The sequence below is a fragment of the Syngnathus typhle genome, linkage group LG11, assembly GCF_033458585.1.
Source record: "Syngnathus typhle isolate RoL2023-S1 ecotype Sweden linkage group LG11, RoL_Styp_1.0, whole genome shotgun sequence".
Taxonomy (NCBI): domain Eukaryota; kingdom Metazoa; phylum Chordata; class Actinopteri; order Syngnathiformes; family Syngnathidae; genus Syngnathus; species Syngnathus typhle.
The window spans coordinates 8176455-8201419 of NC_083748.1; the positions used below are offsets into that span (position 1 = coordinate 8176455).

At 43.2% G+C, this 24965-nt stretch overlaps 6 protein-coding genes across 6 annotated transcripts; 5 read left to right on the top strand and 1 right to left on the bottom strand.

Moving 5' to 3' along the window:
• The first annotated feature begins 7 nt into the window (after positions 1–7).
• On the top strand, positions 8–3463 carry npepl1 (aminopeptidase like 1). The gene is made up of 12 exons (XM_061292340.1): positions 8–210; positions 879–1064; positions 1188–1358; positions 1437–1526; positions 1597–1678; positions 1789–1931; positions 2089–2166; positions 2260–2360; positions 2430–2553; positions 2643–2819; positions 2932–3042; positions 3149–3463. Exons 1-12 carry the CDS (start codon positions 61–63, stop codon positions 3305–3307), a joined length of 1572 nt encoding a protein of 523 aa, XP_061148324.1. The 5' UTR covers positions 8–60; the 3' UTR covers positions 3308–3463.
• Positions 3464–3735: 272 nt separating this feature from the next.
• ctsz (cathepsin Z) lies at positions 3736–6142 on the top strand. The gene is made up of 6 exons (XM_061292341.1): positions 3736–3928; positions 4560–4723; positions 4874–5053; positions 5139–5289; positions 5413–5575; positions 5651–6142. The coding sequence occupies exons 1-6, from the start codon at positions 3804–3806 to the stop codon at positions 5777–5779; spliced, it is 912 nt and encodes a 303-aa protein (XP_061148325.1). The 5' UTR covers positions 3736–3803; the 3' UTR covers positions 5780–6142.
• On the bottom strand, positions 6006–9441 carry nelfcd (negative elongation factor complex member C/D). Its single transcript, XM_061292339.1, has 15 exons — positions 9238–9441; positions 9024–9136; positions 8822–8931; positions 8635–8744; positions 8467–8574; positions 8236–8388; positions 8001–8131; positions 7750–7915; positions 7460–7594; positions 7262–7401; positions 7072–7186; positions 6907–7002; positions 6696–6836; positions 6473–6602; positions 6006–6391 (listed from the first exon to the last, which is right to left on the bottom strand). The coding sequence occupies exons 1-15, from the start codon at positions 9292–9294 to the stop codon at positions 6357–6359; spliced, it is 1740 nt and encodes a 579-aa protein (XP_061148323.1). The 5' UTR covers positions 9295–9441; the 3' UTR covers positions 6006–6356.
• Positions 9442–10172: 731 nt separating this feature from the next.
• On the top strand, positions 10173–11356 carry mustn1b (musculoskeletal, embryonic nuclear protein 1b). Its single transcript, XM_061292342.1, has 3 exons — positions 10173–10329; positions 10416–10539; positions 10965–11356. Exons 1-3 carry the CDS (start codon positions 10321–10323, stop codon positions 11075–11077), a joined length of 246 nt encoding a protein of 81 aa, XP_061148326.1. The 5' UTR covers positions 10173–10320; the 3' UTR covers positions 11078–11356.
• Positions 11357–11913: 557 nt separating this feature from the next.
• Positions 11914–18161, top strand: LOC133162857 (inter-alpha-trypsin inhibitor heavy chain H3-like). The gene is made up of 22 exons (XM_061292338.1): positions 11914–12051; positions 12162–12191; positions 12802–12825; positions 12921–13075; positions 13629–13733; positions 13800–13962; positions 14040–14150; positions 14275–14403; positions 14493–14609; positions 14693–14861; positions 14929–15054; positions 15177–15358; positions 15467–15652; positions 15779–15918; positions 16001–16161; positions 16543–16569; positions 16671–16715; positions 16797–16910; positions 17003–17204; positions 17378–17550; positions 17732–17843; positions 17918–18161. Exons 1-22 carry the CDS (start codon positions 11938–11940, stop codon positions 18054–18056), a joined length of 2724 nt encoding a protein of 907 aa, XP_061148322.1. The 5' UTR covers positions 11914–11937; the 3' UTR covers positions 18057–18161.
• Positions 18162–18365: 204 nt separating this feature from the next.
• On the top strand, positions 18366–24208 carry LOC133162856 (inter-alpha-trypsin inhibitor heavy chain H3-like). The gene is made up of 23 exons (XM_061292337.1): positions 18366–18565; positions 18775–18810; positions 18968–18991; positions 19138–19295; positions 19355–19459; positions 19521–19683; positions 19768–19878; positions 19958–20086; positions 20165–20281; positions 20352–20520; positions 20726–20851; positions 20931–21112; positions 21208–21387; positions 21599–21738; positions 21887–22047; positions 22122–22151; positions 22495–22515; positions 22591–22632; positions 22747–22860; positions 22928–23129; positions 23232–23407; positions 23488–23599; positions 23682–24208. Exons 1-23 carry the CDS (start codon positions 18389–18391, stop codon positions 23809–23811), a joined length of 2805 nt encoding a protein of 934 aa, XP_061148321.1. The 5' UTR covers positions 18366–18388; the 3' UTR covers positions 23812–24208.
• Positions 24209–24965: the final 757 nt, after the last annotated feature.

A 24965-nucleotide genomic window follows, 5' to 3' on the forward strand; every position in this document is an offset into this window, starting at 1 on the left:
CTCTGGCGGCCGCCGTTGCCGGCACTTTTTTCGCTATCCGGTGTATTAGCTAGGCCAAAAATGGCGAACGTGGTGCTGGAGTTCAAGGTGTCTGCCGGTGACTCCGACCCACAGACTCGCCCGATTTTGATAATCGGACAGCATGCCAACCTTCAGCAAGTTGACTGGGGCCAAATTAAGGGGAAACTCCAGCCTGTTGTCAGTAAAGAGGTAACGCGTTCGTGGATGACAATGACTGCTTCCTGATGCTAATGCTAAGGGTTAGCTAACACATCGAGGAAACACGAGACGCTCCGTCTCAAGTAACTACACTTTATAGTTTCGAAAACGCATTTCCAAACATTTTGTCACTGACAACGATATGAATTAGAATAAAACCTACATTTCCAACGAGCTGGGGCATTTAATTGCTTCATTACACGTCCCCGGTGAATTCATTTCTCATCGACATATAAACCTCATTTGACCAGGATAACATACTTAAAACTCGCGATTGTTTGTTGTTTTGTAAAATGAAGTATTAAAAATCAGTTTCAAGTAGGTGGAAGTAATCTACACTGCTTATATCACACGGGTTATGAATTTGTGATCAATGATTTATTGCAGTCACCCATTACCTTTCGTGGCTCTCATTTAAGTACTCAGAATTACTTTAATTCATTACTTATTATGAACATAGGTCAAAAGGCATTTAAATTGTATGTTTAAGATAAAAATGTTTTAGATATATGCAGCACAGAAGAGTGCTGCTAACAAAACTGTCAAATTTGTAACAAGCTTACAAAAAACAGCTAAATAGTACAATTCTAATATCGTAAGTTTTTTTAATGGTTTGCTGTAACTCATGTGAAATGGAGTGATGAGTAGTGTTCTTTCAGATTTGGCAGGCTGCCCTGAACTCTTTGAGCCCCAAGCCTACGGACAGCTGTCCCCTGTACCTCAACTATGCAGCCGTGGCTGCCATTCCTTCGCGGGTCAGCAGGCACAACAGCCCTTCTTCTGCCCACTTTATCTCCCGTCTGGTCCGCACATGTCTTCCTGGAGGGAACAACCGCTGCATCGTGGTCAGTACTTCCACCCCATCCTCATGATCAACCTCTTCAAATGGGTCAATTACTATCCGGGACTATAATCTGTTTCGTCCAGGGGATGGAGACATCTGATGCGTGTGTGTGTTTCCTCTGTAGATGGTGTGCGAGCGCTCAGAGGTGTTTGCGTCAGCCTGTGCCATTTCCAGATCGTTCCCCATCTTCTCTCGCCGCTCCGCATCCTCGCGCAGGGTTGAGAAGAAGCACGTCGCCGTCGAGTTTGTGATTGTTGGCCAAGACAACAACCAAATGGATGAGGCCGAGCTTGAGGTACTGAGTCAGTCGCTTGGTGATTGATTGAATAGCAAGTGGAAAAGTTTTGAGTGGAAAATGTTGCCTTTTTTTCAGTGTCTCTCCAATACTGCAGACGGAGTGCGACTAGCAGCTCGCATTGTGGACACGCCGTGTAATGAGATGAACACTGACCACTTCTTGGAGGTGAGGAAAACCAACAACTGCAGTTTGGGTCAACCTGTCAACATCCTAAACTGCCCCGCACGTGTTTTAGGAAATCAAGGCTGTGGGAAGCAAACTCGGAATAACTCCTGTGATTATTCGTGGAGAGGAGCTGAAGGAAAAAGGCTTTGGAGGTAACGTGTCTGTAGGAGTCCTGGGTAACGCAAGAAAAAATAGCTTTTGGCTTTGAAAACTTGGAGGACCAAATTCTATTGCAGCTTGATGCATAGCTGTGTCTTTTTAGGTATTTATGGTGTTGGCAAAGCAGCTGAGAATCCTCCTGCATTGGCAGTCTTGAGCCACACACCAGATGGTGCCACTCAGACCATTGCTTGGGTGGGCAAAGGTATTGTGTATGACACAGGAGGACTCAGCATCAAGGGAAAGGTATGTGGTTTTTTTTTTTTCTTCTTGTAGGTAAACATGGTCTTCTCTTTGCATGCATTTAGAAAGGCAAATCCCGAAATATTAAGGCAAACAAAATTTTTTGAAGTTCTGAGTAAAGAGTTTGCTGAACATATTCTTTTGTCTTGATTTGGTCTAGACCACAATGCCAGGCATGAAGCGAGACTGCGGTGGTGCTGCTGCAATTTTGGGAGCTTTTCTAGCTACCATCAAACAGGTGAGCTCTCAGCAACAACCGTCTCGTCGGTCTGTCTCGCGTGAGAGGTTGTGGGACCCCAGCGAGAAAGTCTCGCTCTTATCTTTGTCCCAGGGCTTCAAGGATAACCTGCACGCCGTGTTTTGCCTGGCAGAAAACTCCGTCGGACCTACGGCCACACGGCCCGATGATATCCACACACTCTACTCTGGAAAGTGAGTGGGTTTCCCAGGCTCTTGTAATGCAAGAACCGTTTGAACTGTTGTTCTAAATGACTTTAAAAGGACTGTGGAGATCAACAACACTGATGCAGAAGGAAGGTTAGTGCTGGCCGATGGCGTGGTGTATGCCAGCAAAGATCTGTCCGCTGACATCATCCTGGATATGGCCACGCTGACGGGTGCACAGGTATGGATGAAATTTTTTTTTTTTTTTTTTTTTTTTAAATAAAGATTGACCTTGAGACAGCAAAGCTTTTTTTTGTTTTGGTTATGTAGGGGATTTCTACAGGGAAGCACCACGCAGCCGTGATGACCAACAGTGAGCAGTGGGAGACGGCGTGCGTGCGTGCCGGGCGCAGCAGCGGCGACCTTGCCCACCCTCTGGTTTATTGCCCCGAGCTGCACTTCACCGAATTTGCTTCTGCTCTTGCTGACATGAAAAATTCAGTGGCTGTGAGTAACTGAATCAGACCGCAACTACCCCGCTGAGGGGCATTCAATTTGTGGCATGGACTGAAATACTTCAAATTGGTAATGATTGTGTTTTTTTTTTGTTGTTGTTCAGGACCGTGAGAACGCTCAGAGCTCATGCGCTGGCCTCTTCATCGTGTCACACTTGGGCTTTGATTGGCCCGGTGTGTGGGTCCATGTTGACATCGCCTCTCCCGTTCATGCTGTGAGTACCAAAATATATTAGTCATGTCACAGTGCTCTGATTAGACAATCAGGACACTGCTTGTTGTTGAAAGCAGCCAGTGTGAGCCTTGTACTTGCCTTGGCAGGGGGAGCGAGCCACGGGATTTGGCGTGGCTTTGCTAATGGCACTCTTCGGTCAGGCTTCTGATGACTCTATGCTGAACCAAGTGTCTCCTTTGGGTGCTGCCTCCAATATGTTAGAGGAGCAGATGGAGCAAGACTGCAAAAGGAGAAGGCTGGTATAGGAGACGCAACGGCACGCTGGAGCACTCTACCGCCACAAACCTGAAACTGTCTAAGCAAGTGCCCATTCACTTTGGTTTAATGTGTTTTACTAAACTGTGAGTCTGCACTCTTTTTGATTACATTTGACTTCACCGAATAAAAGTAAAATACATGGCTATGTTGTCTGAGCTCTATTCACCAATCACCACTGTTAAAAAATTGTTACTAGCGCAATCAATGAAATACTCAAGTATAACATTGGGACAAATGAATTCTCACTGCACGTTTTTTAGTTCTGAAATATAAAGTATCTACCATTTTCTCATAAAAAAAAAAAAAAATAATTACGCCTCAACTTGGAACGATCTTCCGCTTACCCAGCAAGTAACTGGCCAAGCCACTAGTGGGCGCTGTAGGAACTGTGAAGTCCATCTGACGTACAATGACTCATCATCAGTGTCATGTGATTGTTGACACGAACAAATAGAGAACTTCCCGGGAAAGCGGCTTGTCCAAATGGCGAACACTTGTTTTCTTACTTTATTTTCCGTTCTGTTGTCTGCCGTGTTGGCCGGACAGCATTTCACGGAGAAAAATCCCTGTTATGTCCCCAGGCCAAGAAAAAACGGCTTCGGGTTGAGGTAAGTTGGTTGTTTTGAACAATTATGCTAGCTTGTTAGCGACAGTGCTAACATGACGTCCGGGGGCAGTCACGAGTTTTACTTGGAAGGGTAGACAAAAACTATCACATTAAGTGATAATAGGATTTAATTAAGAATGACAATGTTTGTTTTTATTAGCAATTCAAAAGTTATGTAATTGTCAATTAACGTTTGTTTCGTAATTTGGAAGTATACAGGTTATTGATGTACTGAGTTTTTACATGCCAACTCAGCACCCCCCCCCCCCCCCATGAAAATTTTAACAAAGCGCAGTTTGACTATCATAATTGCTGTTGTTGATCGTCAATGAACACCGCATTTTAAATTTGAGGTCAATCGGAACAGGAGTTTGGGAGCTACGACCTGTCGAAATTCTACATTTTCTGCCAGAAAGGGGCGTGGCCACCTCAAGGCTATAGTCAACTATTTATTAAAATCCAAATCTTCATAGTTAAACCCACTGTGATTATTTATGTAATTACCATTGCCTTTGGGGTTTTTTATTATTATAAGTGAAGAACTTTGTTGGATAAGTTGAATCAAATGCTCACACAGGCTAGATCTGGATCTATATTAACCAAAATTCAGCTTATACATTGTTTCTTTTCAGGACCTCGCCTCGTCCTCACGAGTATTTGAAGATTTCTGAACTGCCCAAGTCGTGGGACTGGAGGAACATTGGCGGTATCAACTTTGTCAGCACCACTCGCAATCAGCACATTCCTCAGTACTGCGGCTCATGCTGGGCTCATGGCAGCACCAGTGCAATGGCAGGTTCGACTCATAAGTTTACTTTTCCTTTGTGTTGCATATTATCCAATTTTACTTTTCAAAAGTGTCATTATACTATTCATTGCAAATAGCAATTATGGCATTAGTGTGTAAGGCTTTCTCACCAAACTTCTTTTTTCTATTGATGTCTAGATCGCATCAATATTCAGCGGAAGGGGGCGTGGCCGTCCGCCTACCTCTCAGTGCAGCATGTGCTCGACTGCGGAGAATCCGGTACTTGCCACGGTGGCGATCACAGCGGTGTGTGGGAGTACGCCAACCTCCACGGCATCCCAGACGAGACATGCAATAACTACCAGGCCAAAGACCAGGGTGAGGCTCCTTCAGAGTGACAGCAACCGACCAAGTGAGCCGCCCAAACATGTCCGTCACTTGTTCTTCTGACCCTCCACCGTAGAATGCAAACCCTTCAACCAGTGTGGCACCTGCACCACCTTCAACGTATGCAATGTTGTACGCAACTACACTCTGTGGAAGGTGGGCGATTACGGAGCGGTCAGCGGGAGGGAGAAGATGATGGCAGAGATCTACGCCAGAGGGCCAATCAGGTTGGTTGAATGAAAGCTGTCACTTTTTTGTGATGCAGTCTTCTCTTTTTTTTTCTCTTTCTTTCAGCTAAAATTATTGTTGCATATTATGTGTAAGTAAACTGGGACATTTGTGTCTTTTAGCTGTGGTATCATGGCGACAGACAAACTAGACAAATACAACGGCGGACTCTACTCAGAGTACGTTGAGGAGCCTTTCGTGAACCACATCGTGTCAGTGGTGGGATGGGGAGTGGAGAACGGTGTCGAGTACTGGATTGTGCGGAACTCCTGGGGAGAGCCGTGGGTAAGCGCGTCGATCGAGAGCTACAAAGTCAAATTATGAGAGCGTCATGTTATAAAGTCTTGTGGTCGTCTTCAGGGTGAGAAAGGTTGGCTCAGGATTGTCACCAGTGCCTACAAGGAAGGAAGTGGAAGTTCCTACAACCTGGCAATAGAGAAGGACTGTGTCTATGGAGACCTTATAGTTCCTGAAGACTACCTAGTCTAGCATACAGCAGGACTGTCAGGATTAACTTTTAATCATAACCAAAAAGGGAACGTGTAATACTTTTGCTGGCTAGAAGTGTATTTTAAATTTGATTGCCAAATGGTTGGCATTTTAATTGTCAGAGAGATGCAGACTGTTTAGTCTTAAAAAAAAGTCACTTGATCGTGGATGAGATTTGACAACGATCACGTAGCAAATTTCCCACACAACAAAAGTCCAGACAGACTTGAAAATCACAAAAGACTTGTTTTTATCTTAAAATAAAAATAAGCAACATATCTTAAAATGAATGGTGAACCACTGTCATGTTGCTCTGCTCTGAGTTCCGCTGAAGTGATTAAAGCGTGCCTTCATAGTACAAAAGGTTGCACATAAGTTATTTCACACAATGATTGTGCTGACAATGTCAGTCTTTAGGAGATGCTCTGTGGCCTTCTCACTGTGCGGAGACAAAGCTGTCCTGAAGCTGCATCTCAAGTAGCTCGCAGTTTATCTCCTAGGCCACAAGTCCCAAGTTGCGTCATCAGACCGGTCAATCCAAAAGATGTCTTTCAGCTCTTTATGATATCAAATGTCCTCAATTAATCATGATGAAATTTGACTTGCAATGAGCTGGAAAACAGAACAGCGAGTTAATTTCCTTAAATCAATATGACCCAAAAAAAAAAAAAAGGTTTGGGGGAGGCGCCGTACCGATGAATTCTGCAACTGGGTCGTGTTCGCCTTCCGTGCGGATTGTTCCTGCGATGCTATCGTTCTCCAAGATGGGCAGGAAGAGCTGAACAAAGTCAGACGTGTATGGAGGTGCGATCACGTCTAGGACCTTTGTAAGGACAGCAAGTCAAGTCAGCTTTAGTGCACAAGTCTTATTTAACCGCACAGTAAATTTGGTTATTCATTAAGCACTGTTAGTTACCTCTGTGACAAAATAGCGAATGAGGGAGATGTCAGTGTTGAGCTTTTCCAGACACTTGCGAATGTAGCCAACCACAGGCAGGACATAACCACGACTCAGCAGATGCACCATCCGGTCCAGGAGCGTCTTCTTGAGCTCCAACTGGGAGGAAAGTAAACGGTGTCATCACTTAAGGATATACCTGAGGTGAGGAACCGATCGAGAAACACACCTGTTCCATTACGTCGAGCTGCGAGTGTTCGGTCTCAAAGAGCTTGATGAGCAGCTGAAGAACCTGAGGGTGCAGCAGCTGATGACACGTGCAAATCTGCCGGGGAAAGGAAAACCACATTAACTGCTGTCTTTGGGGAAAAAAAAACTCCAACTCTCTTTGTACCTCATCCAGCAGAGCCAAATGGACCGGTGTGTGATCGGTCTGCAGCTGAAAGTAGCGAGGCTCCGAAACGGTCCAGTCCACCCACTTCAGAACCCCCATGGCAACCACTGGGAACCTGAGTGCGCGAAAATCAACCGACGCCGTCAACTAATTGTGTTCAATTCCCTCCATTTGGCAGCCTTCCACTCACCGTATGCACTGGTACAGCGTACCGAGCTCAGCCACCAACTCTGTGGCGCCTTTGTTTTCGTTGCAGCAAAGGTTATGCACCGTCTCGATGGCCTTCGAGGATGATTTGAGCTCATCCTTGTTGATGTTCACTCGCTTGTTCTACAATCGCAACATATTCTTAGCCACAGTTGAAAAGCAAAACACGAGAGGTCCCAACCTTTTTCCACGTCTCGACCACGCTGGCGGCGTAGGCCAGGATGTGAATATATTTGTGCTTATGATCTTGATTAATCTTTGAGCCAGGCTTGAACAGCGACTGCATGAAGAGGTCCAGAAAAGCTGGCACTCTGATCTGAGGAACAACAAAGAGGAAGTGCTCGTCAGTAAATCGAGCGCCTTGATTCTATCAATGAAGCAAATGAAATGGATAAAAAAAAAAGTCTATATCACAATGGAAGAATGATTCAAATGTTTCTAGTAATGCCATGATGTCATATTATTCCTCACCAGCTCCACAGGAGGTGGGTCCATGCTGCTGAACATCTTAAAGAGCACAGTGATATCAGCGGGATTCAGGGCTCCTTTGGACAACATGGCCCCCAGCGCCTGGCAGGCACGAGGGTAGGCCGCTGCCGTGCCCAGTGCCAGCGTTATCTGACTGGCATCGTGGCCCCTGACACGACAGAGCCACACGATCAACATCCAACAGTGCAAAGGCATGCACATCGTTCTAGAAAATGCCTTTAGTGGAGTAGTACCTCTTGTGGGCCGACTTCTGCACCTCCTGACCAATCCGGCGTACAGCCGAGCCGCCTTGCTCTTCCTGGGCCAGGATGGACATCATAGCCTGAGCGAAGAGGTATGTGTGCTCACCGTGGCACACCATTTTCTAAAAAGAGACATGAAATCAAAAATAAGGGAGACTAAAATGAAAAAGAACACATTTATACAACAACACATAGTCGTGTTAAGAATTCTCAAAAAAGGCCTCACAGCAAATTCTGGCAGGTTCTTCTCCAGGTTCTCCTCTCCTCCATCCAGCAACGTAGCTAAGGATGTCCTCAACACCCGAGAGAAAACCTCCAGCTGCTGGCACGCCGTCGACACACTGGTGATTTCGCCCTGGTAGCCTGCGTCTGAAATCAGCTACAAAACAAACATCGCAGCGGAGTTGGACTGAGATACTCAATCCACAAGTTACTTAAAAAGTTTCTGACGTCGTACCTTCACGGTGAAGTTGAGCATCAGACAGTCGGGATGAGCCTCAGCCAGCTTGTAGAAGAGGTCTCGCCAAGTCGTGTGAGCGATCATCTGCTCCAGCCAAGCGGGTGTCTAAAGACATTCAGACTCAAGTTAATTAGGTGACTTGATTAATATTAGCGGATGCCCTACCTCGCCCTCCACGGTGAAAATGGAATCTGCTTTTTGGGGATCAAAGTGCTTTATCAGCAGACTTTTAAGGTGATTCTCAACTCGTTCCTGTACTTGTGCAGGCTCAACACCTGTAAAGCACATGACAATTCCAGCTAGATGAACAAGAGTGAGGAGAAGGAAAAGCAGGACGGAAGGAGCTGCCTACCCATCTGGATGAGCCACTCCGCCAGCAGGTTGACGGTCTGAGCCACTGCAGAGTAGTTTTCTGACAGAAGTTGGATGACGTGTTCTGGAGAACCACCTGCCTGGAAATACCTGGAACAAAAAATACAGGAGAAGCTCAAATTCAATGCTCTCGTCATATTTCAAAACAGGATGCTGCAACTTGCATGAAAACAGGTGCGTACATTTTAAGGGTGTTGAAAATGGCAGGCTCCATGATGTAATCCTTGCTGGAAAATTTCTTCAGACAATCCTCTTGGATTTTTCCCAAATTTTCCACATCAATATATGAATCCTCCTGAAAGAAAATTGCAAGATTGTCATTAAGTTAGTAGTGGTGTCACCCCCCCCTTGCCCCCATTCAATTGGCATGCTAACAATAACAGCAACAAGTCTTACCGTGTTAGCGTCCGGACCTTCCCAATCCCCGCCGCCACTATAATATTCCTCGTCCATGTCGCCGGGTACTGGTTAGAATTTAACTAACTATGGTGACTCGTTATTTGGTTCCTTGCAAACAACGAGAAACACTACGAAGATGTTTGTGCAGTAAGCTAGCCAGGAAAATGGCGAGGCGCCGGACGTAAGCCACGCCTCCATAATACTTTGCCCCGAATTTGTCCTGTAAGGCACAACTGACTTACCCGCGGCATATTGAAGGCACAGAATGATAGGCTGCACAACAAACTTGTGAATTAGTAGCTTTCAAATCAGAGACTAATAAAAAAAAATGCGAGCATCATCTCTATTTTAAAAGTGAAGACAATTTGTAATTTTAGTGTTGAAACATGAAGTTAATGCACAATTTGTCTTTGTGGGCCACATAAAATGAGGTGGTGAGCCGTATCTGGCCCCCGGGCCTTGGGTTTGACACCTATGTGGTAGAGGTATGTAGCAGAGTTAAGTTTAAAAAAAAAATCTGAAAGTCTAGTTACTGCAGAAGTCCTTAAATATCCACCCAAGCTTTTTCCCCATTGAATTTATTTGTGTCTGAGTCTCCTCCTGTATTGGTTTTTATACAGGTTTTATTTGTGGCCAAAAGATCAACTATGCTTTGCACCTGAAGTGTTCTTTACCCCTCTTACACCACTGATCACATTTTTTCTCTTTTCTTTGCAGTTTCTTTGGCACAACAATGTGCTTGAGTGACATTACCAGCAGATGTCTTATCATTGGCCAAATAAAGCACTTGATCTCAGCCACATTGAGCATTAAGAGATGGTGAGAGAAGAGCGGCTTTAATCATCGTAGTCTACTGAAGTCTCATTCCAGCTGCTCCATCTCTCACATCACACCTAATAATACACCACGACAACAGGCACCAATGGACAGAAGCTGATGGGGGGGGGGGGGGGGGGGGCTGAGTCACACACTGGCCGGACTATATATATATGCATCACGTCAGGCTAGAGGGGCTAGGAGACACACCCCAGGCGCCCAGCAGACATACCGAAAAGAACCGACACAACAACTTGGAGCAACATGTCACAGGTAAATTCAGTTAATTGAGTTTAATTGAGCTTTCATCATTTTGTACTGTAACACTGTCAACCCTTCTGCTCTTGTGTCCATCCTAGCCAGGCGAAGTGAAAAAGAAGAAGCGTCCCCCCATGAAGGAGGAGGACCTGAAAGGAGCCCGCAGCAAACTGGGCCTAAAGGGTGAAGTCAAGAGTAAGACCTATGAGGTCATGGCGGAGTGTGGTAAGTCGCATGGGTTCTTTCCTCTCGTCACACTTTCACAAACGGAAAGTCTGTTTCCATTCCAACAAGTACGTTTTCAAGATGGCTTGGTGTTGTTCCATCTATCAGCACACAGCAATATAGCGCTTAGGGCAAATTAGACAATCGGTGCCCCGTAACATAATACAGCAACTAGAAAAATTTGCACCATCAAAAGTTAGTTCCCTGACTGGGAATCGAACAAGGGTGTTTTCAATTTTTTCCTTCTATTGATATTTGCGATAAAATATGACGCATTGCATTTGTCGATAAAGTCAAGTCTTACGGCATTATCGATTTCTTTTGCAAGCACTTCGGAGTCAGACAAAAGAATGATAAAATCGGATATCACCTGTTTTTGCAGAACTTTGTCATGTACTGTATCTGTTGTGCTTTTGTTGTTTCAGAGAGAATGGGCAAAGTAGCACCGTCCGTGTTCAGCAACGTCAGGTCAGGGGCTGAGACGTCCCTGGCCAAGCCTGCTGCCCAAGCCCCAGGAGCCAGCGTGTTCAACAAGTAGCGCCTCATTGCAAGACTCGTTTGCGAAAATACTTGATGCCATCGAGTTGATGTTTTTTTTATATTGATATGCAACCATTTAAAAAAAAAAAATGTTTACACGGTCGGTGAGTTGCACTTTGCAATTTACACAGTGAATGAATCAGACATGCATGAGTCACACTGATGTGTTCCCAATCAATGCTTGGAAGTATTTTTTTCTGTTTGTATGTTTTTTTTCTCTTGTTCACTATAAAGAAATAAAAAGTGACTTGCCGCAAAAGCACCATGTACAAAAACATGTAAACTGTGTCTTAAGTTTGATGGTTTTCTGGTGGTTTGAATCACCTTGAGACTCAACTTACAGTGTTGGAAGAGTCCACTCACTAAGCCTCTCTTGATATTGTGAACGTAAAATCCCCTGGCCACGATATGAGAGATTACAGCCAGCAACATGTTTTTATTTTTATTAAAAGTTGCACTAAAGCTACAGTAGCAACTTGACGACTCCAGCACAAGTGAGGACAGGATGCATAATTAAGCTATAAAAAAAATGAGAGCGGGGCAAAACTGAACAGTGCACTATTCACTGGCAAGAAACTTTAAAAACATTTCATTTCACTGGTACAGCAAATGTGCTTGTACTGTATGTCATACAAGAAACATTACGATGGTTAATATGAAATGCGGCTATTATGATACTCTGCAGTGTTGCAAAAGGTGTTTTGCAGTGGAGTAAACACACAGCAGATACCAGGTATGTATATTTTTTTCAAGCTTCCTGTGACATGGCTTTTAGTTGGTCAGCACTGGGTCCCTCCCATTGGCAAGAGAACTTACTTTAGGGATGAAGGTAACTGTGTGTTCAGTTGAGCTTTGGTCATGTCTGGAGCATTGACTGTTGGTCTACTGCTGCTGTGGGGCAGCGCCTGCTTATGGCTGCCCAGCCCGGTTCAGGGAGATTTGGTCATCCCTGGACCTCATGGAGCTGCCGAGGTAATATTCAGACGTCTAGGATTAAGTTTTAAAAGAGTTGAATATTTTTTGTGACATTTTAAGAATCTTTTCTGATTTCTAGTTTGTTTGTCTGCTCTTTGTTTTTATAGGAGGCAAGACATCCTGGCAGGTCACTGAAGGTATTTGGCAAAACTTACCTTGACCTAATAGTTTATCAAGTTTTAGTTGTTAGCCCACCACATTTTTGATGCATGTTAATAAACACAAATATAGTACTGTTTTGTAAAGACAATGTAAATAACTTAGCTGAGGGCCAAAGCAGTAAAGATGTCTTTATTTATATGTCACATTGTGCTTTACGTGATTGAAAGTAATTTTAAAAGCATCTAAAACCAACTATGGTTGTTTTCGTTCAATAAATAGCTTAAAGTGCATGGGCGACTATGGCTCTGCTTTTTCGCCCCAACTTAACTGGCACATCTGTAACTCAAATATTGGTCTGCAGCACACACACACACACGAAAAAAATCAACTATGTGACATCCCAACTTAACTCCTTGAGGCGAAGCATTATTCATTGCAGGATGTTGGTTCTTCAACCGAATATTGAATTTTCTGAAAATAATGATAATAAAAATAAAAGAAAATCCATTCCAGATCGCAAAACTGCCTGGTGGTAACGTAGTGGCTTGCTTCAGAGCATTTAAAAGTTTTGCACTTCAGCTTTGCACAATTATGGATAGCTGACTTGCATGTCAGAAGGTGTAATTGTCTATTTCTTTCTTACAGAAAAGAAGTACGCAGGATCTCACGGTGAAAAAAGGATTCATATATTCTTCTGCAATTCCCAACATGGTCATTCCTAGGCATAAAGAGTGTACTCAAACAAGCATCACTTCATTTGGCAGGTGGAGGTGCACAGTGTGAAGGTGGACTGTGTCGTGATGTCTCGGTTCGCTCACACTGTCATAACATCCACGGCTTTGAACAAAGCCAACGTCTCGCAGGAAATCTTCTTCGAAGTGGACCTCCCCAAAACGGCCTTCATCACCAATTTTACCATGTAAGGTCACCATGATGATATTTTAGAGCATAGGTGTCAAACTCAATCCCCGGGGGCCAGATACGGCCCGCAACATCATTTTATGTGGCCCACAAAGACAAATTTTGCATCGACTTTGTGTCATTACTAAAATTACAAAAGTCTTCACTTTTAAAAAAATAGAGACATTGTTACTCATTTTTATTACCATTTGTCCTTTTAAAACAGAATGTTTTTTTTTCTGATTTCAAAACTAGTTATTCATTATTCGTTTGTTGTGTAGCCTATATAGAATACGTTGATAATGGCCCTCCGAGGGAAATTATGACTATGATGTGGCCCTCGACAAAAATAAGTTTGACACCCCTGTTTTAGAGCAAGGGTTGTCAAAAATGCTGTTGTTATGTTTGACTTTAGGGGATAATTGCCAAAAACCCGTGGGCGGAATGTACCCTGGGTTTAAAATCATGCTTCGGAGAACACAAATCGGTTCTTGTTTAGACAACAGATAAGCGGTTCTAAAGTCCATTCTGACATGGGGACTTTGACACAGATCAGTTGTCTTTCTTCACAGGGAGATTGATGGTCAAGTGTATGTCGGAGAGGTGAAGGAGAAAGAAAAAGCCAAGAAACAGTATGAGAAGGCGGTTTCTTCAGGACAGACCGCCGGACTGGTCAAGTAAGTCGGCTAAGACAAATGAGACTTGGATCATGTAATAATAACTTCTATTGTGCTTCTATCAAGGGCTTCTGGGAGGAAGATGGAGAAGTTTTCAGTGTCCGTCAACATCGCCGCGAAAAGTAACGTTACGTTCGTTTTGACCCACGAGGAGCTCCTCCAGAGGAAACTGGGCCAGTATGAGATTCTGACCCGAGTGAAACCAAAACAACTTGTCCAGGAGTTTCAGGTTACTGCATTTTCATTTAGCAATCCTGAAATTGGTGCTAAATGAAGTGTCACAATTTCTGGACATGTTTGAATCAGATCGTAGCGAACATCTATGAGCCTCAAGGAATTGCTTCAGTTGACACCCGTGCGACGTTTCTCACCAATGAATTGCTCCCCATGGTGGAGAAAACTGTGACCGAGAAGAAGGTACATTTTGGAAAGTCTTCGGCTGGATTTTGGCGCAGGGATGTCCAAGGGCTCAATTACGTGGCACGATCTCAGAAGATTTCTGTTTTCAAGTTGGTTGAATAGATTTGCTCCTTACTTCCAGGCACACATTGCCTTCTCACCGACTCTGGATCAGCAGAGAAAATGCCCGGACTGTGATGGCACACTGATCGATGGAGATTTTGTCATCTCATATGATGTGAAGCGCGCAACCAGCCTCGGGGACATTCAGGTCATCTGTGAACTTATTAATCAATTCTTTGGATCGCCACAACGTGCTTGGCATTTTGCCGACTTAGCGTAACCTTTTCTGCCCTTCAGATTGTGAACGGATACTTTGTGCATTACTTTGCACCACCTGACCTGCCAAGAGTGCCAACAAATGTAGTGTTTGTGATTGATAGGAGCGGGTCAATGTCCGGAAATAAAATTCACCAGGTAAGCGACTATGTGAGCGGTGATGCCCTCAGGTTCAGATTGTCGTAATGGAATGTTCTGACGAGCAAATGTTTTCCTTCCAGACCCGAATGGCAATGAAAGCCATCCTTTCTGATCTGAAAGAGGATGACCATTTCGCCATTGTGCAGTTTGATGACGAGATTGATTATTGGAAGGAAACACTGATCAAAGCTACAAAGGACAACGTGGCCGAGGCCATACAATATGCCGATTGGTTGAGTTCCAGAGGAGGTGATCAAAGAACTCCAATTTTATTGGCTTAAGAATGTTTTTTTTTAATTGTCTGTTCTCGTTCTAGGAACTGACATAAATGGTGCATTGTTAAGAGGATTGAGAATGCTGCTGGAAGACAAAGCCGAGAAGAGGGTCCCAGAGCGAAGCGTTGACATGATCATTTTACTCACTGATGGAATGCCCAATTCAGGTTAGCATGTACTCTTTTGTTTCTTCATTTGGGAGGGATGTTCTACATTTGCTGCTTTCTCAGTCGAAGGCAGATGTCATTTTTATTTTTAATCAAATTTGGACACATTTTGTCTTCTGAAGGTGAGACAGATCCGAGAAGGATCCAAGAGAATATGGCCGCCGCCAATGGCGGAAACACGACTTTATTCAGTCTCGGGTTTGGAAATGATGTGGACTATGGCTTCTTAAATGTGCTAAGTCAAAAAAACAAAGGACTGGCTCGTAGAATCTTTGAGGCCTCCGATTCCGTTCTTCAACTTCAGGTGGGGAATGCAGGTTCATTTTACAGCATTAGCACAAGCTAAAGCTAAGAACTGACATTCTAAATGTGGCAAAAAGTTGAATGCCCCTAATAAATGAATTCATTCCAGGGTTTCTTCGAGGAGGTGTCCAGCCCGCTGCTTTCCGAGGTGGATTTACGTTACCCTGACAATGCAGTGGGTTTTCTAACCACCAACCACTTTAGCCAGTTGTTTAATGGCTCTGAGATTGTGGTGGCTGGTCGACTGCTGGACAATGACCTGGACAACATGCTGGTGGAAGTGGTCGGCCAAGGGGTGAGACCTTCTCTGACTTTTATTGAACCACACACACACACTGTTGCTGACAGAGAATTCCATATTCTATATTGAGATGTAATCTTCAGCAGATATTGCTTCCTAAATTGTTTTCCTGCCCTACAGTTTGAGGAGAACTTCCAAGTGCAGGGCCAGACTAGTGCTCTGGACTGGGGCACGATTTATCCAGACGACAAGTACATCTTTGGGGACTTCACCGAGCGTCTGTGGGCTTATCTTACCATTCAGCAATTAATGGGGAAGAGGTGATTGTAAATATTTGTGACACTCTTTGAAAAAAGCCATCAAAAATGGATGGATGGCTCCTATTGGTATCCTTTTTTACAGCAAGACTGGTAGCGAGGATGAGAAAGAAAATGCCACAGCCAAGGCCTTGGAGATGTCCCTACAATACAGTTTTGTCACCCCTCTCACTTCCATGGTGGTCACCAAACCTGAGATTGAGAACAAAACAGACAGTCCCCTCATTGCTAACAAACTGACTGAGGGTGAGACATGGATCTTTATTTATTTATGATTAATTATTTCAAGTTTACGTCACCAAAAGAATGCTAGAAAGATGTCGCTGCAATTATAAAGATGCAGAAAGTTTGCAAGGGAAGAGAGTACGATTGCCAAATCAAGATTTAGCAAGATGATAGTATCCTGGAGGACTGAGTGCACTTGTCAAAAATGCAATTTATGGGTGTGCACATTGTGCAATCAACCAATAGACCTTTTTATTATTTTACCTAAAAAAATATAATTGTTTTTCAGTTAAATTAAAGGTTATAATTAAAAAGGTTAAAATCTGTGAATGCGGTCAAACCTATCCTTGATTTAGAATGGTGACTTAGCAAATTATTTTTCCTCTTTTTTTTCATTGATAGAGGAAAGACAAGCGGCAGAGCGAGCAAGTAAGACTTTCTTTTTTTTTTTTAATACTTATTGTTGTGTTTTTGTGAAAATAATGACAACTGATTTACCAGTCTTTCTTTTTTTCTGGGATATTGTCCAGGCCCTTATCTCCATACAATGGCCTATGCTCCACCCTCTTATTTTGGTAAGTACTCTCAATTTTCAATTGAGTCGACTCGACTTGAATCACAAATGAAAATACATCATTGAATGTGTTTATTTGCAGTGGATGGAGATCCCCATTTTATCCTGGAGCTACCAGACAGCGACGATGCGCTGTGTTTCAATATCAATGACAAACCAGGAACTATTTTCAACCTTGTCAAAGACACAAAGTCAGGTCGGACCAATTTCACAGAAGATCATATGCTAAAACATTTTAATCCTAATGCAAACCATGCAGATGAATTATTTTGTTTCCTCATTCATCAGGTATTTTGGTGAATGGCCAGACCATCGGAGACAAACAAATTCCTCCCGACGGTAAAATCTATACATACTTTTGGCGTTTTGGCATAATCCACAGAAATCTTGGAGTGAGGATGGAGGTGAGCACTAAAGGCATTTCAGTGATCCAAGATGGCAATCGAATCAGGTTGCAGTGGTCCAACACGACTTCCCTCAAGGGAGATAAGTGAGTCAGTCGTAGATTGTGTAAAAAAGGCCTTTGGCGTCCTCATCTGAATCAGAGTCACTACCACAATAGTAACATCTGCAAGTCTTATTATATGTGGCCAAAAAAAAAAAACATTCATCCATCATTATACCCCTTCTTTCTTCTTTACTCGTCTCTCCTTTGGTCCTTAGCGTGGATATTCTCGTGACCAAGGATCGCAGCCTGACAGTAACTCTAAAAGATTCTGTGAAGTTTGTGATCCTGCTCCATAAAGTGTGGAAGAAGCACCCGTACCATCAGGATTATTTGGGCTTTTACACTCTGGACACCCACATCCTGTCACCGTCTGTTCATGGGATGCTAGGTATGGATGGATGGATAGATGAATGGATGGATATGATGGATGGATGGATGGATGGATGGATGGATGGATGGATGGATGGATGGATGGATGGATGGATGGATGGATGGATGGATGGAGTCTTGATGATGCTTCTGACTATACAGTAGCTAAAATGATCGTACCTTGGTGGCTCCTCATGCAGGTCAGTTCTACCACGGGCTTAAATACGAGGTCACAGACTTGCGCCCCGGAGAAGTCCCAGAGAAACCAGATGCCACCATGTACGTCAAAGGACATGAGCTCAATGTGACCAGGTAAGTAAGACACGACTGGTGTTCTAAAATAAGTTTCAGCTTTTTGTTCATGGCAGCCTTTTGCTGCTCCACAGAGGCTGGCAACGAGACTTCAGAAGAGATGTGAAGAACGGAGAAAATGTTCCATGCTGGTTCATTCATAATAATGGCACAGGCCTCATTGACGGAGATGTCTCGGACTACATTGTGTCTGGCCTCTTTAAAACAGTTTAGAGAAAAAAAATGTCTAATGATGTTTTTCTTGATCCATAATGACAAAACACAAATCAGAGCAGTTTTCTACGTATGTGGAATAAAACTTATCATTTAATCAATCAATTCTTGGTTACCTTTGTTTTCTTGGGTGCAACCAATCTATCCATCTGGATGGGCAAATCCAGATTTGACTTTGGGTTACAACACTTCCCTTGCATTCTCAAACCCACACATGCCAGTTTCCGGGAAAACGCGATCACTGACTCATTCTGTCTAAGTGTAAACAGAAATTCCCCCTCTGGGAGCATGAGTGGGCGGAGTCGAGTACTTCTGGGTAGACTTTCTTTCACATGCCCGGAATTCCCACAACATTTGTTTTCAGCCGCGGTGTGTTTGTGGATCAGACTCTCCTTGTCGTCGCCATGCCTGTTTTGTGGGGAATCATACAGTGGGCTTGTTTCTGCATTGTGCTTGCAGCACAGGGGCAAGAAGCTCTGCTTGTTTCCCGCAGAGATGCGCTTGTGGAGGTAATTCTGTGAAGTGTTTCAAATTGAAATTCGGGCCTTCGCTTTGGTGGACTTTTTTATTTATTTATTTATTTACTTATGACCTTGCAACGAGCATTCTCATGTAGGATTCGAGACCAGGATGTTTATTGTTGTGTGTTGTAATTTATTGCTTGGAAAGTTCCATTCACATGTCTTTTGAAATAACAGGAATAAATTGTGTATTGCAGGAATTTCACAGAGCTGCAAGCACCAAGTCGATAAAGGTATTCGATTTTAATTATTTCTATTTTAATCTGTTTAGTAATCACTAATGATGGTGTGCGGACCGTTTCTTAATTTGCACAACAACACGATTAAGTACATCCAAGAATGAAATGTTTATGACTTTCTTATTTTGTTTCTTTTTGTGTTCACAAACAGAAAAGAAGCACCAAATCTGATCATGTAAGAAACGCAAGTCTGGCTATAATGAATGATGTGCAGAACAGTGAACAGTTGGACCAGTTCTCATTCTTCTCCCACTTTTCCCATAACCTTGTGTGACTCATGGTATTAATCCGGCACGATTACTGTTCTGTTCATCCTTTCAGATGGTGGAGGTGCAGTCTTTCAGAATTGACTGTGCCGTGACGTCACGTTTCGCTCACACCGTCATGACCTCCAAGGCTCTCAACAAAGCCAACATCTCCCAGGAAATCTTCTTCGAAGTGGAGCTGCCAAAGACGGCTTTCATCACCAACTTCACCATGTAAGTTTAAAATACATCAAGTGTAAACACATTCTACAAACTCCTTACTTGCCTCTCAGGGAAATTGATGGCCAAGTTTATGTTGGAGAGGTGAAGGGGAAAGAGAAAGCCAAAAAAGAGTATGAGAAGGCGGTTTCTTCAGGAAAGACTGCTGGACTGGTCAAGTAAGTTCAAGTGAGGGCACAGGATGTAGCGCATTATCTTCCAACCAACAAATCTTTTTAGGGCATCTGGAAGACAGATGGAGCAGTTTTCTGTGTCTGTCAACATTGCAGCAGAAAGTCATGTCGTTTTCGTTTTGACCTACGAGGAGCTGCTTCAGAGGAAACTGGGCCGGTATGAGCTTCTGACCCGGGTGAAACCCAAAGAACGTGTTCAAGACTTTCAGGTTGATGCCACCTTTTTGTGGCTTCATAATGAGAAGCAATATTAATATATCCTCTTGAATGTGATATTATGTTGGTTGATTTAGATCACAATTCGCATCTTTGAGCCTCAAGGCCTGACGTCAGTGGAGGCGACAGCAACATTCCTCACGAACCAGCTGCTCTCTCTAGTGGAGAAAACTGTCACCGACACGAAAGTAAGGCCTTTTAGTAGAACTGATCATGTTGATCTTGTTCAAATGAATTTGAAAAATCAATCTATTATTTCTATTTCAGGCCTATATTACTTTCTCACCAACAATGGAGCAACAAAAGAAATGTCCGTCATGTGAGGGCACTCAAATTGAAGGAGATTTTATTGTCAAGTATGATGTCGAACGAAAAGAAAACCTTGGCGAAGTCCAGGTCAGCTTCGATGCCTCCAAACTGCGCCTTTTTGTGTTTTAAATCGACACTGCAATTCATGTATTTATTTTCCTACAGATGGTGAACGGTTACTTTGTGCACTTCTTCTCCCCACCTGAATTACCCACAGTCCCAAAAAATGTTATATTTGTGGTTGACAGGAGTGGCTCTATGAGCGGCACAAAGATCCGACAGGTAACTGTGTAGTATCTGTGTTTACATCGAGCTTCTTACTAGATGTAATGGTTTGTGGAAACTTTTGCAGACCCGCGAAGCCCTGGCGGCCATTCTGAAGGATCTCCACGAGGACGACCACTTCACTTTCATCCTGTTTGACGATAGAGTTGACACCTGGCAAAACTCCGTCGTGAAAGCGACAAAAGAGGATGTGACTAAGGCCATTGACTATGTTGGGAAACTGAACGAGAGGGGATGTAGGTACCAGCGTTTGGTTATTTCCGTGACTATTGGCTTAAACGTGATCTACATTCCATAATTGAAAGCAAATCATTTTTTTATTTGGATTTATTATGCAGTGTTGGTTGCAAATATTAACTTTACTACAGCTACATTTTTTTTCAGAAGAATATGACTACAAAGGGAGAAATGCATATTTACAATTTTCTATTTGTCTTTCAGCTACTGACATCAACAGTGCACTATTGGAAGCGGTGACACTGCTGAAGAAGGAAAGAGAATCGAAACGGGTTCCCGACAGGAGCATGGATATGATTATTCTGTTGACGGATGGGATGCCAAACAGCGGTGAGCCTCATCTCACCGACACGTATTTTCATTTTATTTATCAAGTGATGGAATTGGAATGATGGGACCGCGTCCGCAGGGGTGTCCGACCTGACGACGATCCAGGAGAATGTACGCCGGGCTATTGGTGGAAACATGTCTCTGTTTTGTCTTGGATTTGGAAATGATGTGCAGTATTCCTTTCTGGATGTGCTGGGCAAACAGAACAAAGGGTTGGCCCGCAGAATCTTTGCGGCCTCGGATGCAGCTCTTCAACTCCAAGTAGAGCCCCACCCCAAAAAAAAAAAAAACGTGAAACTATTTAAAGCAAGGGGAGGATTACAATTGGATTGCTGTGGATATGATTTGTTTTCCAGGGTTTTTATGAAGAAGTGTCCAGTCCACTACTCTTGGAGGTGAACCTGAAGTATCCGGGTAATGCCGTAGACTCGTTGACCCAAAATCACCATAGCCATCTGTTCAACGGTTCAGAGATTGTGGTGGCCGGTCGTATTGACGAGCTTGATAATTTCCTCGTGGAGGTGTTTGCGCAGGGGGTGAGTGAAAATAGTCAAATAGATATCAAATGTCAGCTCATTTTTTTTCCCCTTTCGCAAAGTTGAGCAAGTATGCATGCAAAAGTATCTATTTTTTTTATTTGTATTTTACAAGGCAATTTTGTTATTGTTTGTTATTGCCCTTAGTGACACTTTTGAGGAATGAATCATTTTGATTTGCAATAAACGGTTTATTTCTCTCCTGCCACAGCCAGAGGAAGATTTCCAAGTGCAGGGCAAGGCCAAAGTGGACGACTGGAACGTGATCTATCCAGAAGACAAGTACATTTTTGGGGACTTCACCGAGCGTCTGTGGGCTTACCTCACCATTCAGCAGCTCTTGGAGAAGAGGTTTGCTCATTTCGAATGTTTCTCTCCGCTTTATCTCCACCACTATTTTATTGACCTTCACCCTCAAAGCAATCACAGATATTCTTGAGAGTGCTTCTCGAGGAGCGAGTTTTCTTGCGTCATACTCAGTCGGCAACTTTTTTGCTAGTCGCATTGGAAGTCAGCAGGAAAATGAGAACTTCACTGCCCAGGCATTGGCTATGTCGCTGCGCTACAACTTTGTCACGCCGCTCACCTCCTTGGTGGTGATCAAGCCTGACAGTGAGGACAAAGCAGGTGGCCCCCTCATTGCTGACAAGCTGACAGAGGGTAAAAGTCATGTTTACGTTTTAGAAGAGCCATGCGGTTATCTGCAATTTTTGCTTACAATCTTTATATTTCAGATCAACGGCAAAGAGCAGAGAGCCAAAGAGGTGTGATGCTTTTACCTTCCTTAATCATTGCATTGTGGCCAATATTGATTTACATTTGTATCGTTTGCAATGGTTTGGATCTTCGTCCTGCAAATTCGCCCCAATCAAATCATAAAATCATTTTCATTCTGACTACCGTTTGCATGAATCGATATGAATAACCAAATATTTAATTTTGCCTGGTTACAGCTAGCAAATGCGGTCATTTTTTAGCATATTCAGATGAGTAAACAGGGAGATTTGGATTTATACTTTTAGCTTTTGGTTATAAATGCCATGAATTGTGAGAACTGAAATGAATCGTTGTATTTTTGTATTTGGTTTTCTTGTGTGTGTCAAACAGTTCAAGAACCGAGACATCAGGGTGAGTCTTTTTGTCCTTATTAATCGTTGCATTTTGGGCTCCTCTACATTAAAGTGTCTGAATGCTTTGTCTCAGGTTCCTCTGGCCGTGCGGCAAGTTCACGGCAACAATCAAATGGTAGTTTTAATATTGCTCTCTTTGTTGCATAAAGCTGCTACACTGTTTTTTGTTTCATCATTAGATTCACATTGAAATCATCTTTGTATAAATGTATTATCTTTATGTTTACAGTGGATGGTGATCCACATTTTATGATAGAAGTTCCAGACAGAGAAGACGCCTTGTGTTTCAACATCAATGACAAACCTGGGACTATTTTCAACCTGGTCCGGGACCCCAAGTCAGGTCACGACCTAGCACACACATCAAATAATAGCAACACGGAGACTAGAATAATCCTTTTTACTTTCAGGTTTTGTAGTGAATGGCGAGATTATTGGCAAGAAGAAATTTGTCCCGGGTCAAAAGATGTACACCTACTTTGGTCGTCTTGGAATCCGCCACAAGGCTTTGGGGGTAAAGCTGGAGGTCAACACTCAGGAGATCTTGCTGTTGCATGAGGGGAAACAAGTCAAGTTACTGTGGACGGATTTTGCCTCTCTCAAAGACACCAAGTATTTTTATTTTTTATTATTTTATTATTACAATTTTGGCGGATGGACAGCTCCATTGATGCCATGTATTATAAGATAATAATATTTCGGTTCCTCATGCAGCATGGACCTTCGTCTGACAAAGAACTGCAGCCTCACAGTCACACTGAGGCACTCGGTCAAGTTTATGGTCATCAGACATACAAAGATATGGAAGAGGCGCCACTATCAGCAGAACTATTTGGGTTTCTATACTCTGGACAGCCACCATTTGTCCAACGCCGTTCATGGATTGCTAGGTGGGAATCAACATATGATAAACAACATATCTTTTGGTGACTCTCACCACAATGATTTTATTTATGTTTTTGAACCTCAGGCCAGTTCTACCATGGGGTTGATTTTGAAGTGTCCCACTTAAAATTGGGGAAGATGCAGCAGAAAACGGACGCCACCATGTATGTGAAAGGGCAGACGCTCAATGTGACCAGGTAGGATGAGCCTGTTAAGCTAAACGCTCTCATCATACACGTCTTCATGCATCGGGTGACCTTATTTTTCTCATCTGCGCAGACACTGGCAGAAGGATTTCAGCAAAGATATGATCGAGGGGCAAAGAATTCCCTGCTGGTTTGTCGACAATGATGGAGGTGGTCTCATTGACGGCAAAGCGTCCGACTACATTTTGCCCAGCCTCTTTTAAAGAAATATATATATATCAACATCTATGATAATCATTTATCATTTCTAGACCCACATATTATACTGTGGGAGATTGTGGTTACCATTGGATAAAGAATGTTTTGTAGTATGGGGAGCTGCAAATGTTAAAGAATGTTATGGTGGGTTATTCTTGCATACCCCAAAATTGCTCTCATGAAAGGAGCAACGCACTTATTTTTTTAACAATGTAAATTGGGGTCAACTGCAAGCTGAGTGGAACTGTGGAAAATGGTAACCCTGAATGTAAATGTGAGTGCATGTGTCTGAAAATCTGAGTGAGAGAGCAAATTTTATTTTTCTCCAGCAAAGTGCTGTTTTATATGGCTAAAGTTCTACATTGCGTGTAAAAATAAATAAAAGCCATATTTTCACAAGTAGTTTGCTCCTATTTCCTTGCAATTTGAAACTGGAATGTGGACCCTTGATACTGTACTTGCTGTTGTGCACAATTGCAGAATTCCAGATTCAACGAGGCCATTATGGAAATCGTAACATTTCTGGTTAATGCGCCGCTTTAATATTTTTCATACTTTGATCTGTGTCATTCCACAATGCCGTATTTATCTGTTGAATATGTGAACAGGTTGGCTTCGACGTAGTTTGTCCAAACGAGTCGCCATACTGTCGCTGCAAAAAAAAAAAAAAAAAGGTTGTCACAGGTGTATCGATCATTTTTGCGTGTTGACGTGACGCAAGAACAACTAAAGCTGCAGTTTAAAGGCAAGTAAAGACAAAGGAACGCCAATTTCTAAACGTAAACTAACTTGCAAATCCGCCGATCACATTATTGAGTGTTATCTTTTTTATTGTTTACAGTTGAGCATTAATCTCCTCCCCCATGCATGCATGCATCATGTCCAATGATACCTGTATCAACCTTGCAGCATTTATTACTTCGCTGTGGTGTGACTAAATCCACAGCACGTGTGCTGACCCAGTCATGTTGTAAATTCAGGAGTTGAGAGGGATTTTCTTAAGGAGATCTTTGCACAAGTGTTTGCCTGTGTGTGTATGCATGTGTCCGTGTGTGTTTCTCTTTGCATGTGTGTGTTAGTGATTAACGCCAGATGTGCAGGGCTCAGGGTGTCGGCAATACTTTGAGAGGGCCTCACTGTATTTGCTGAAAATGCTCAA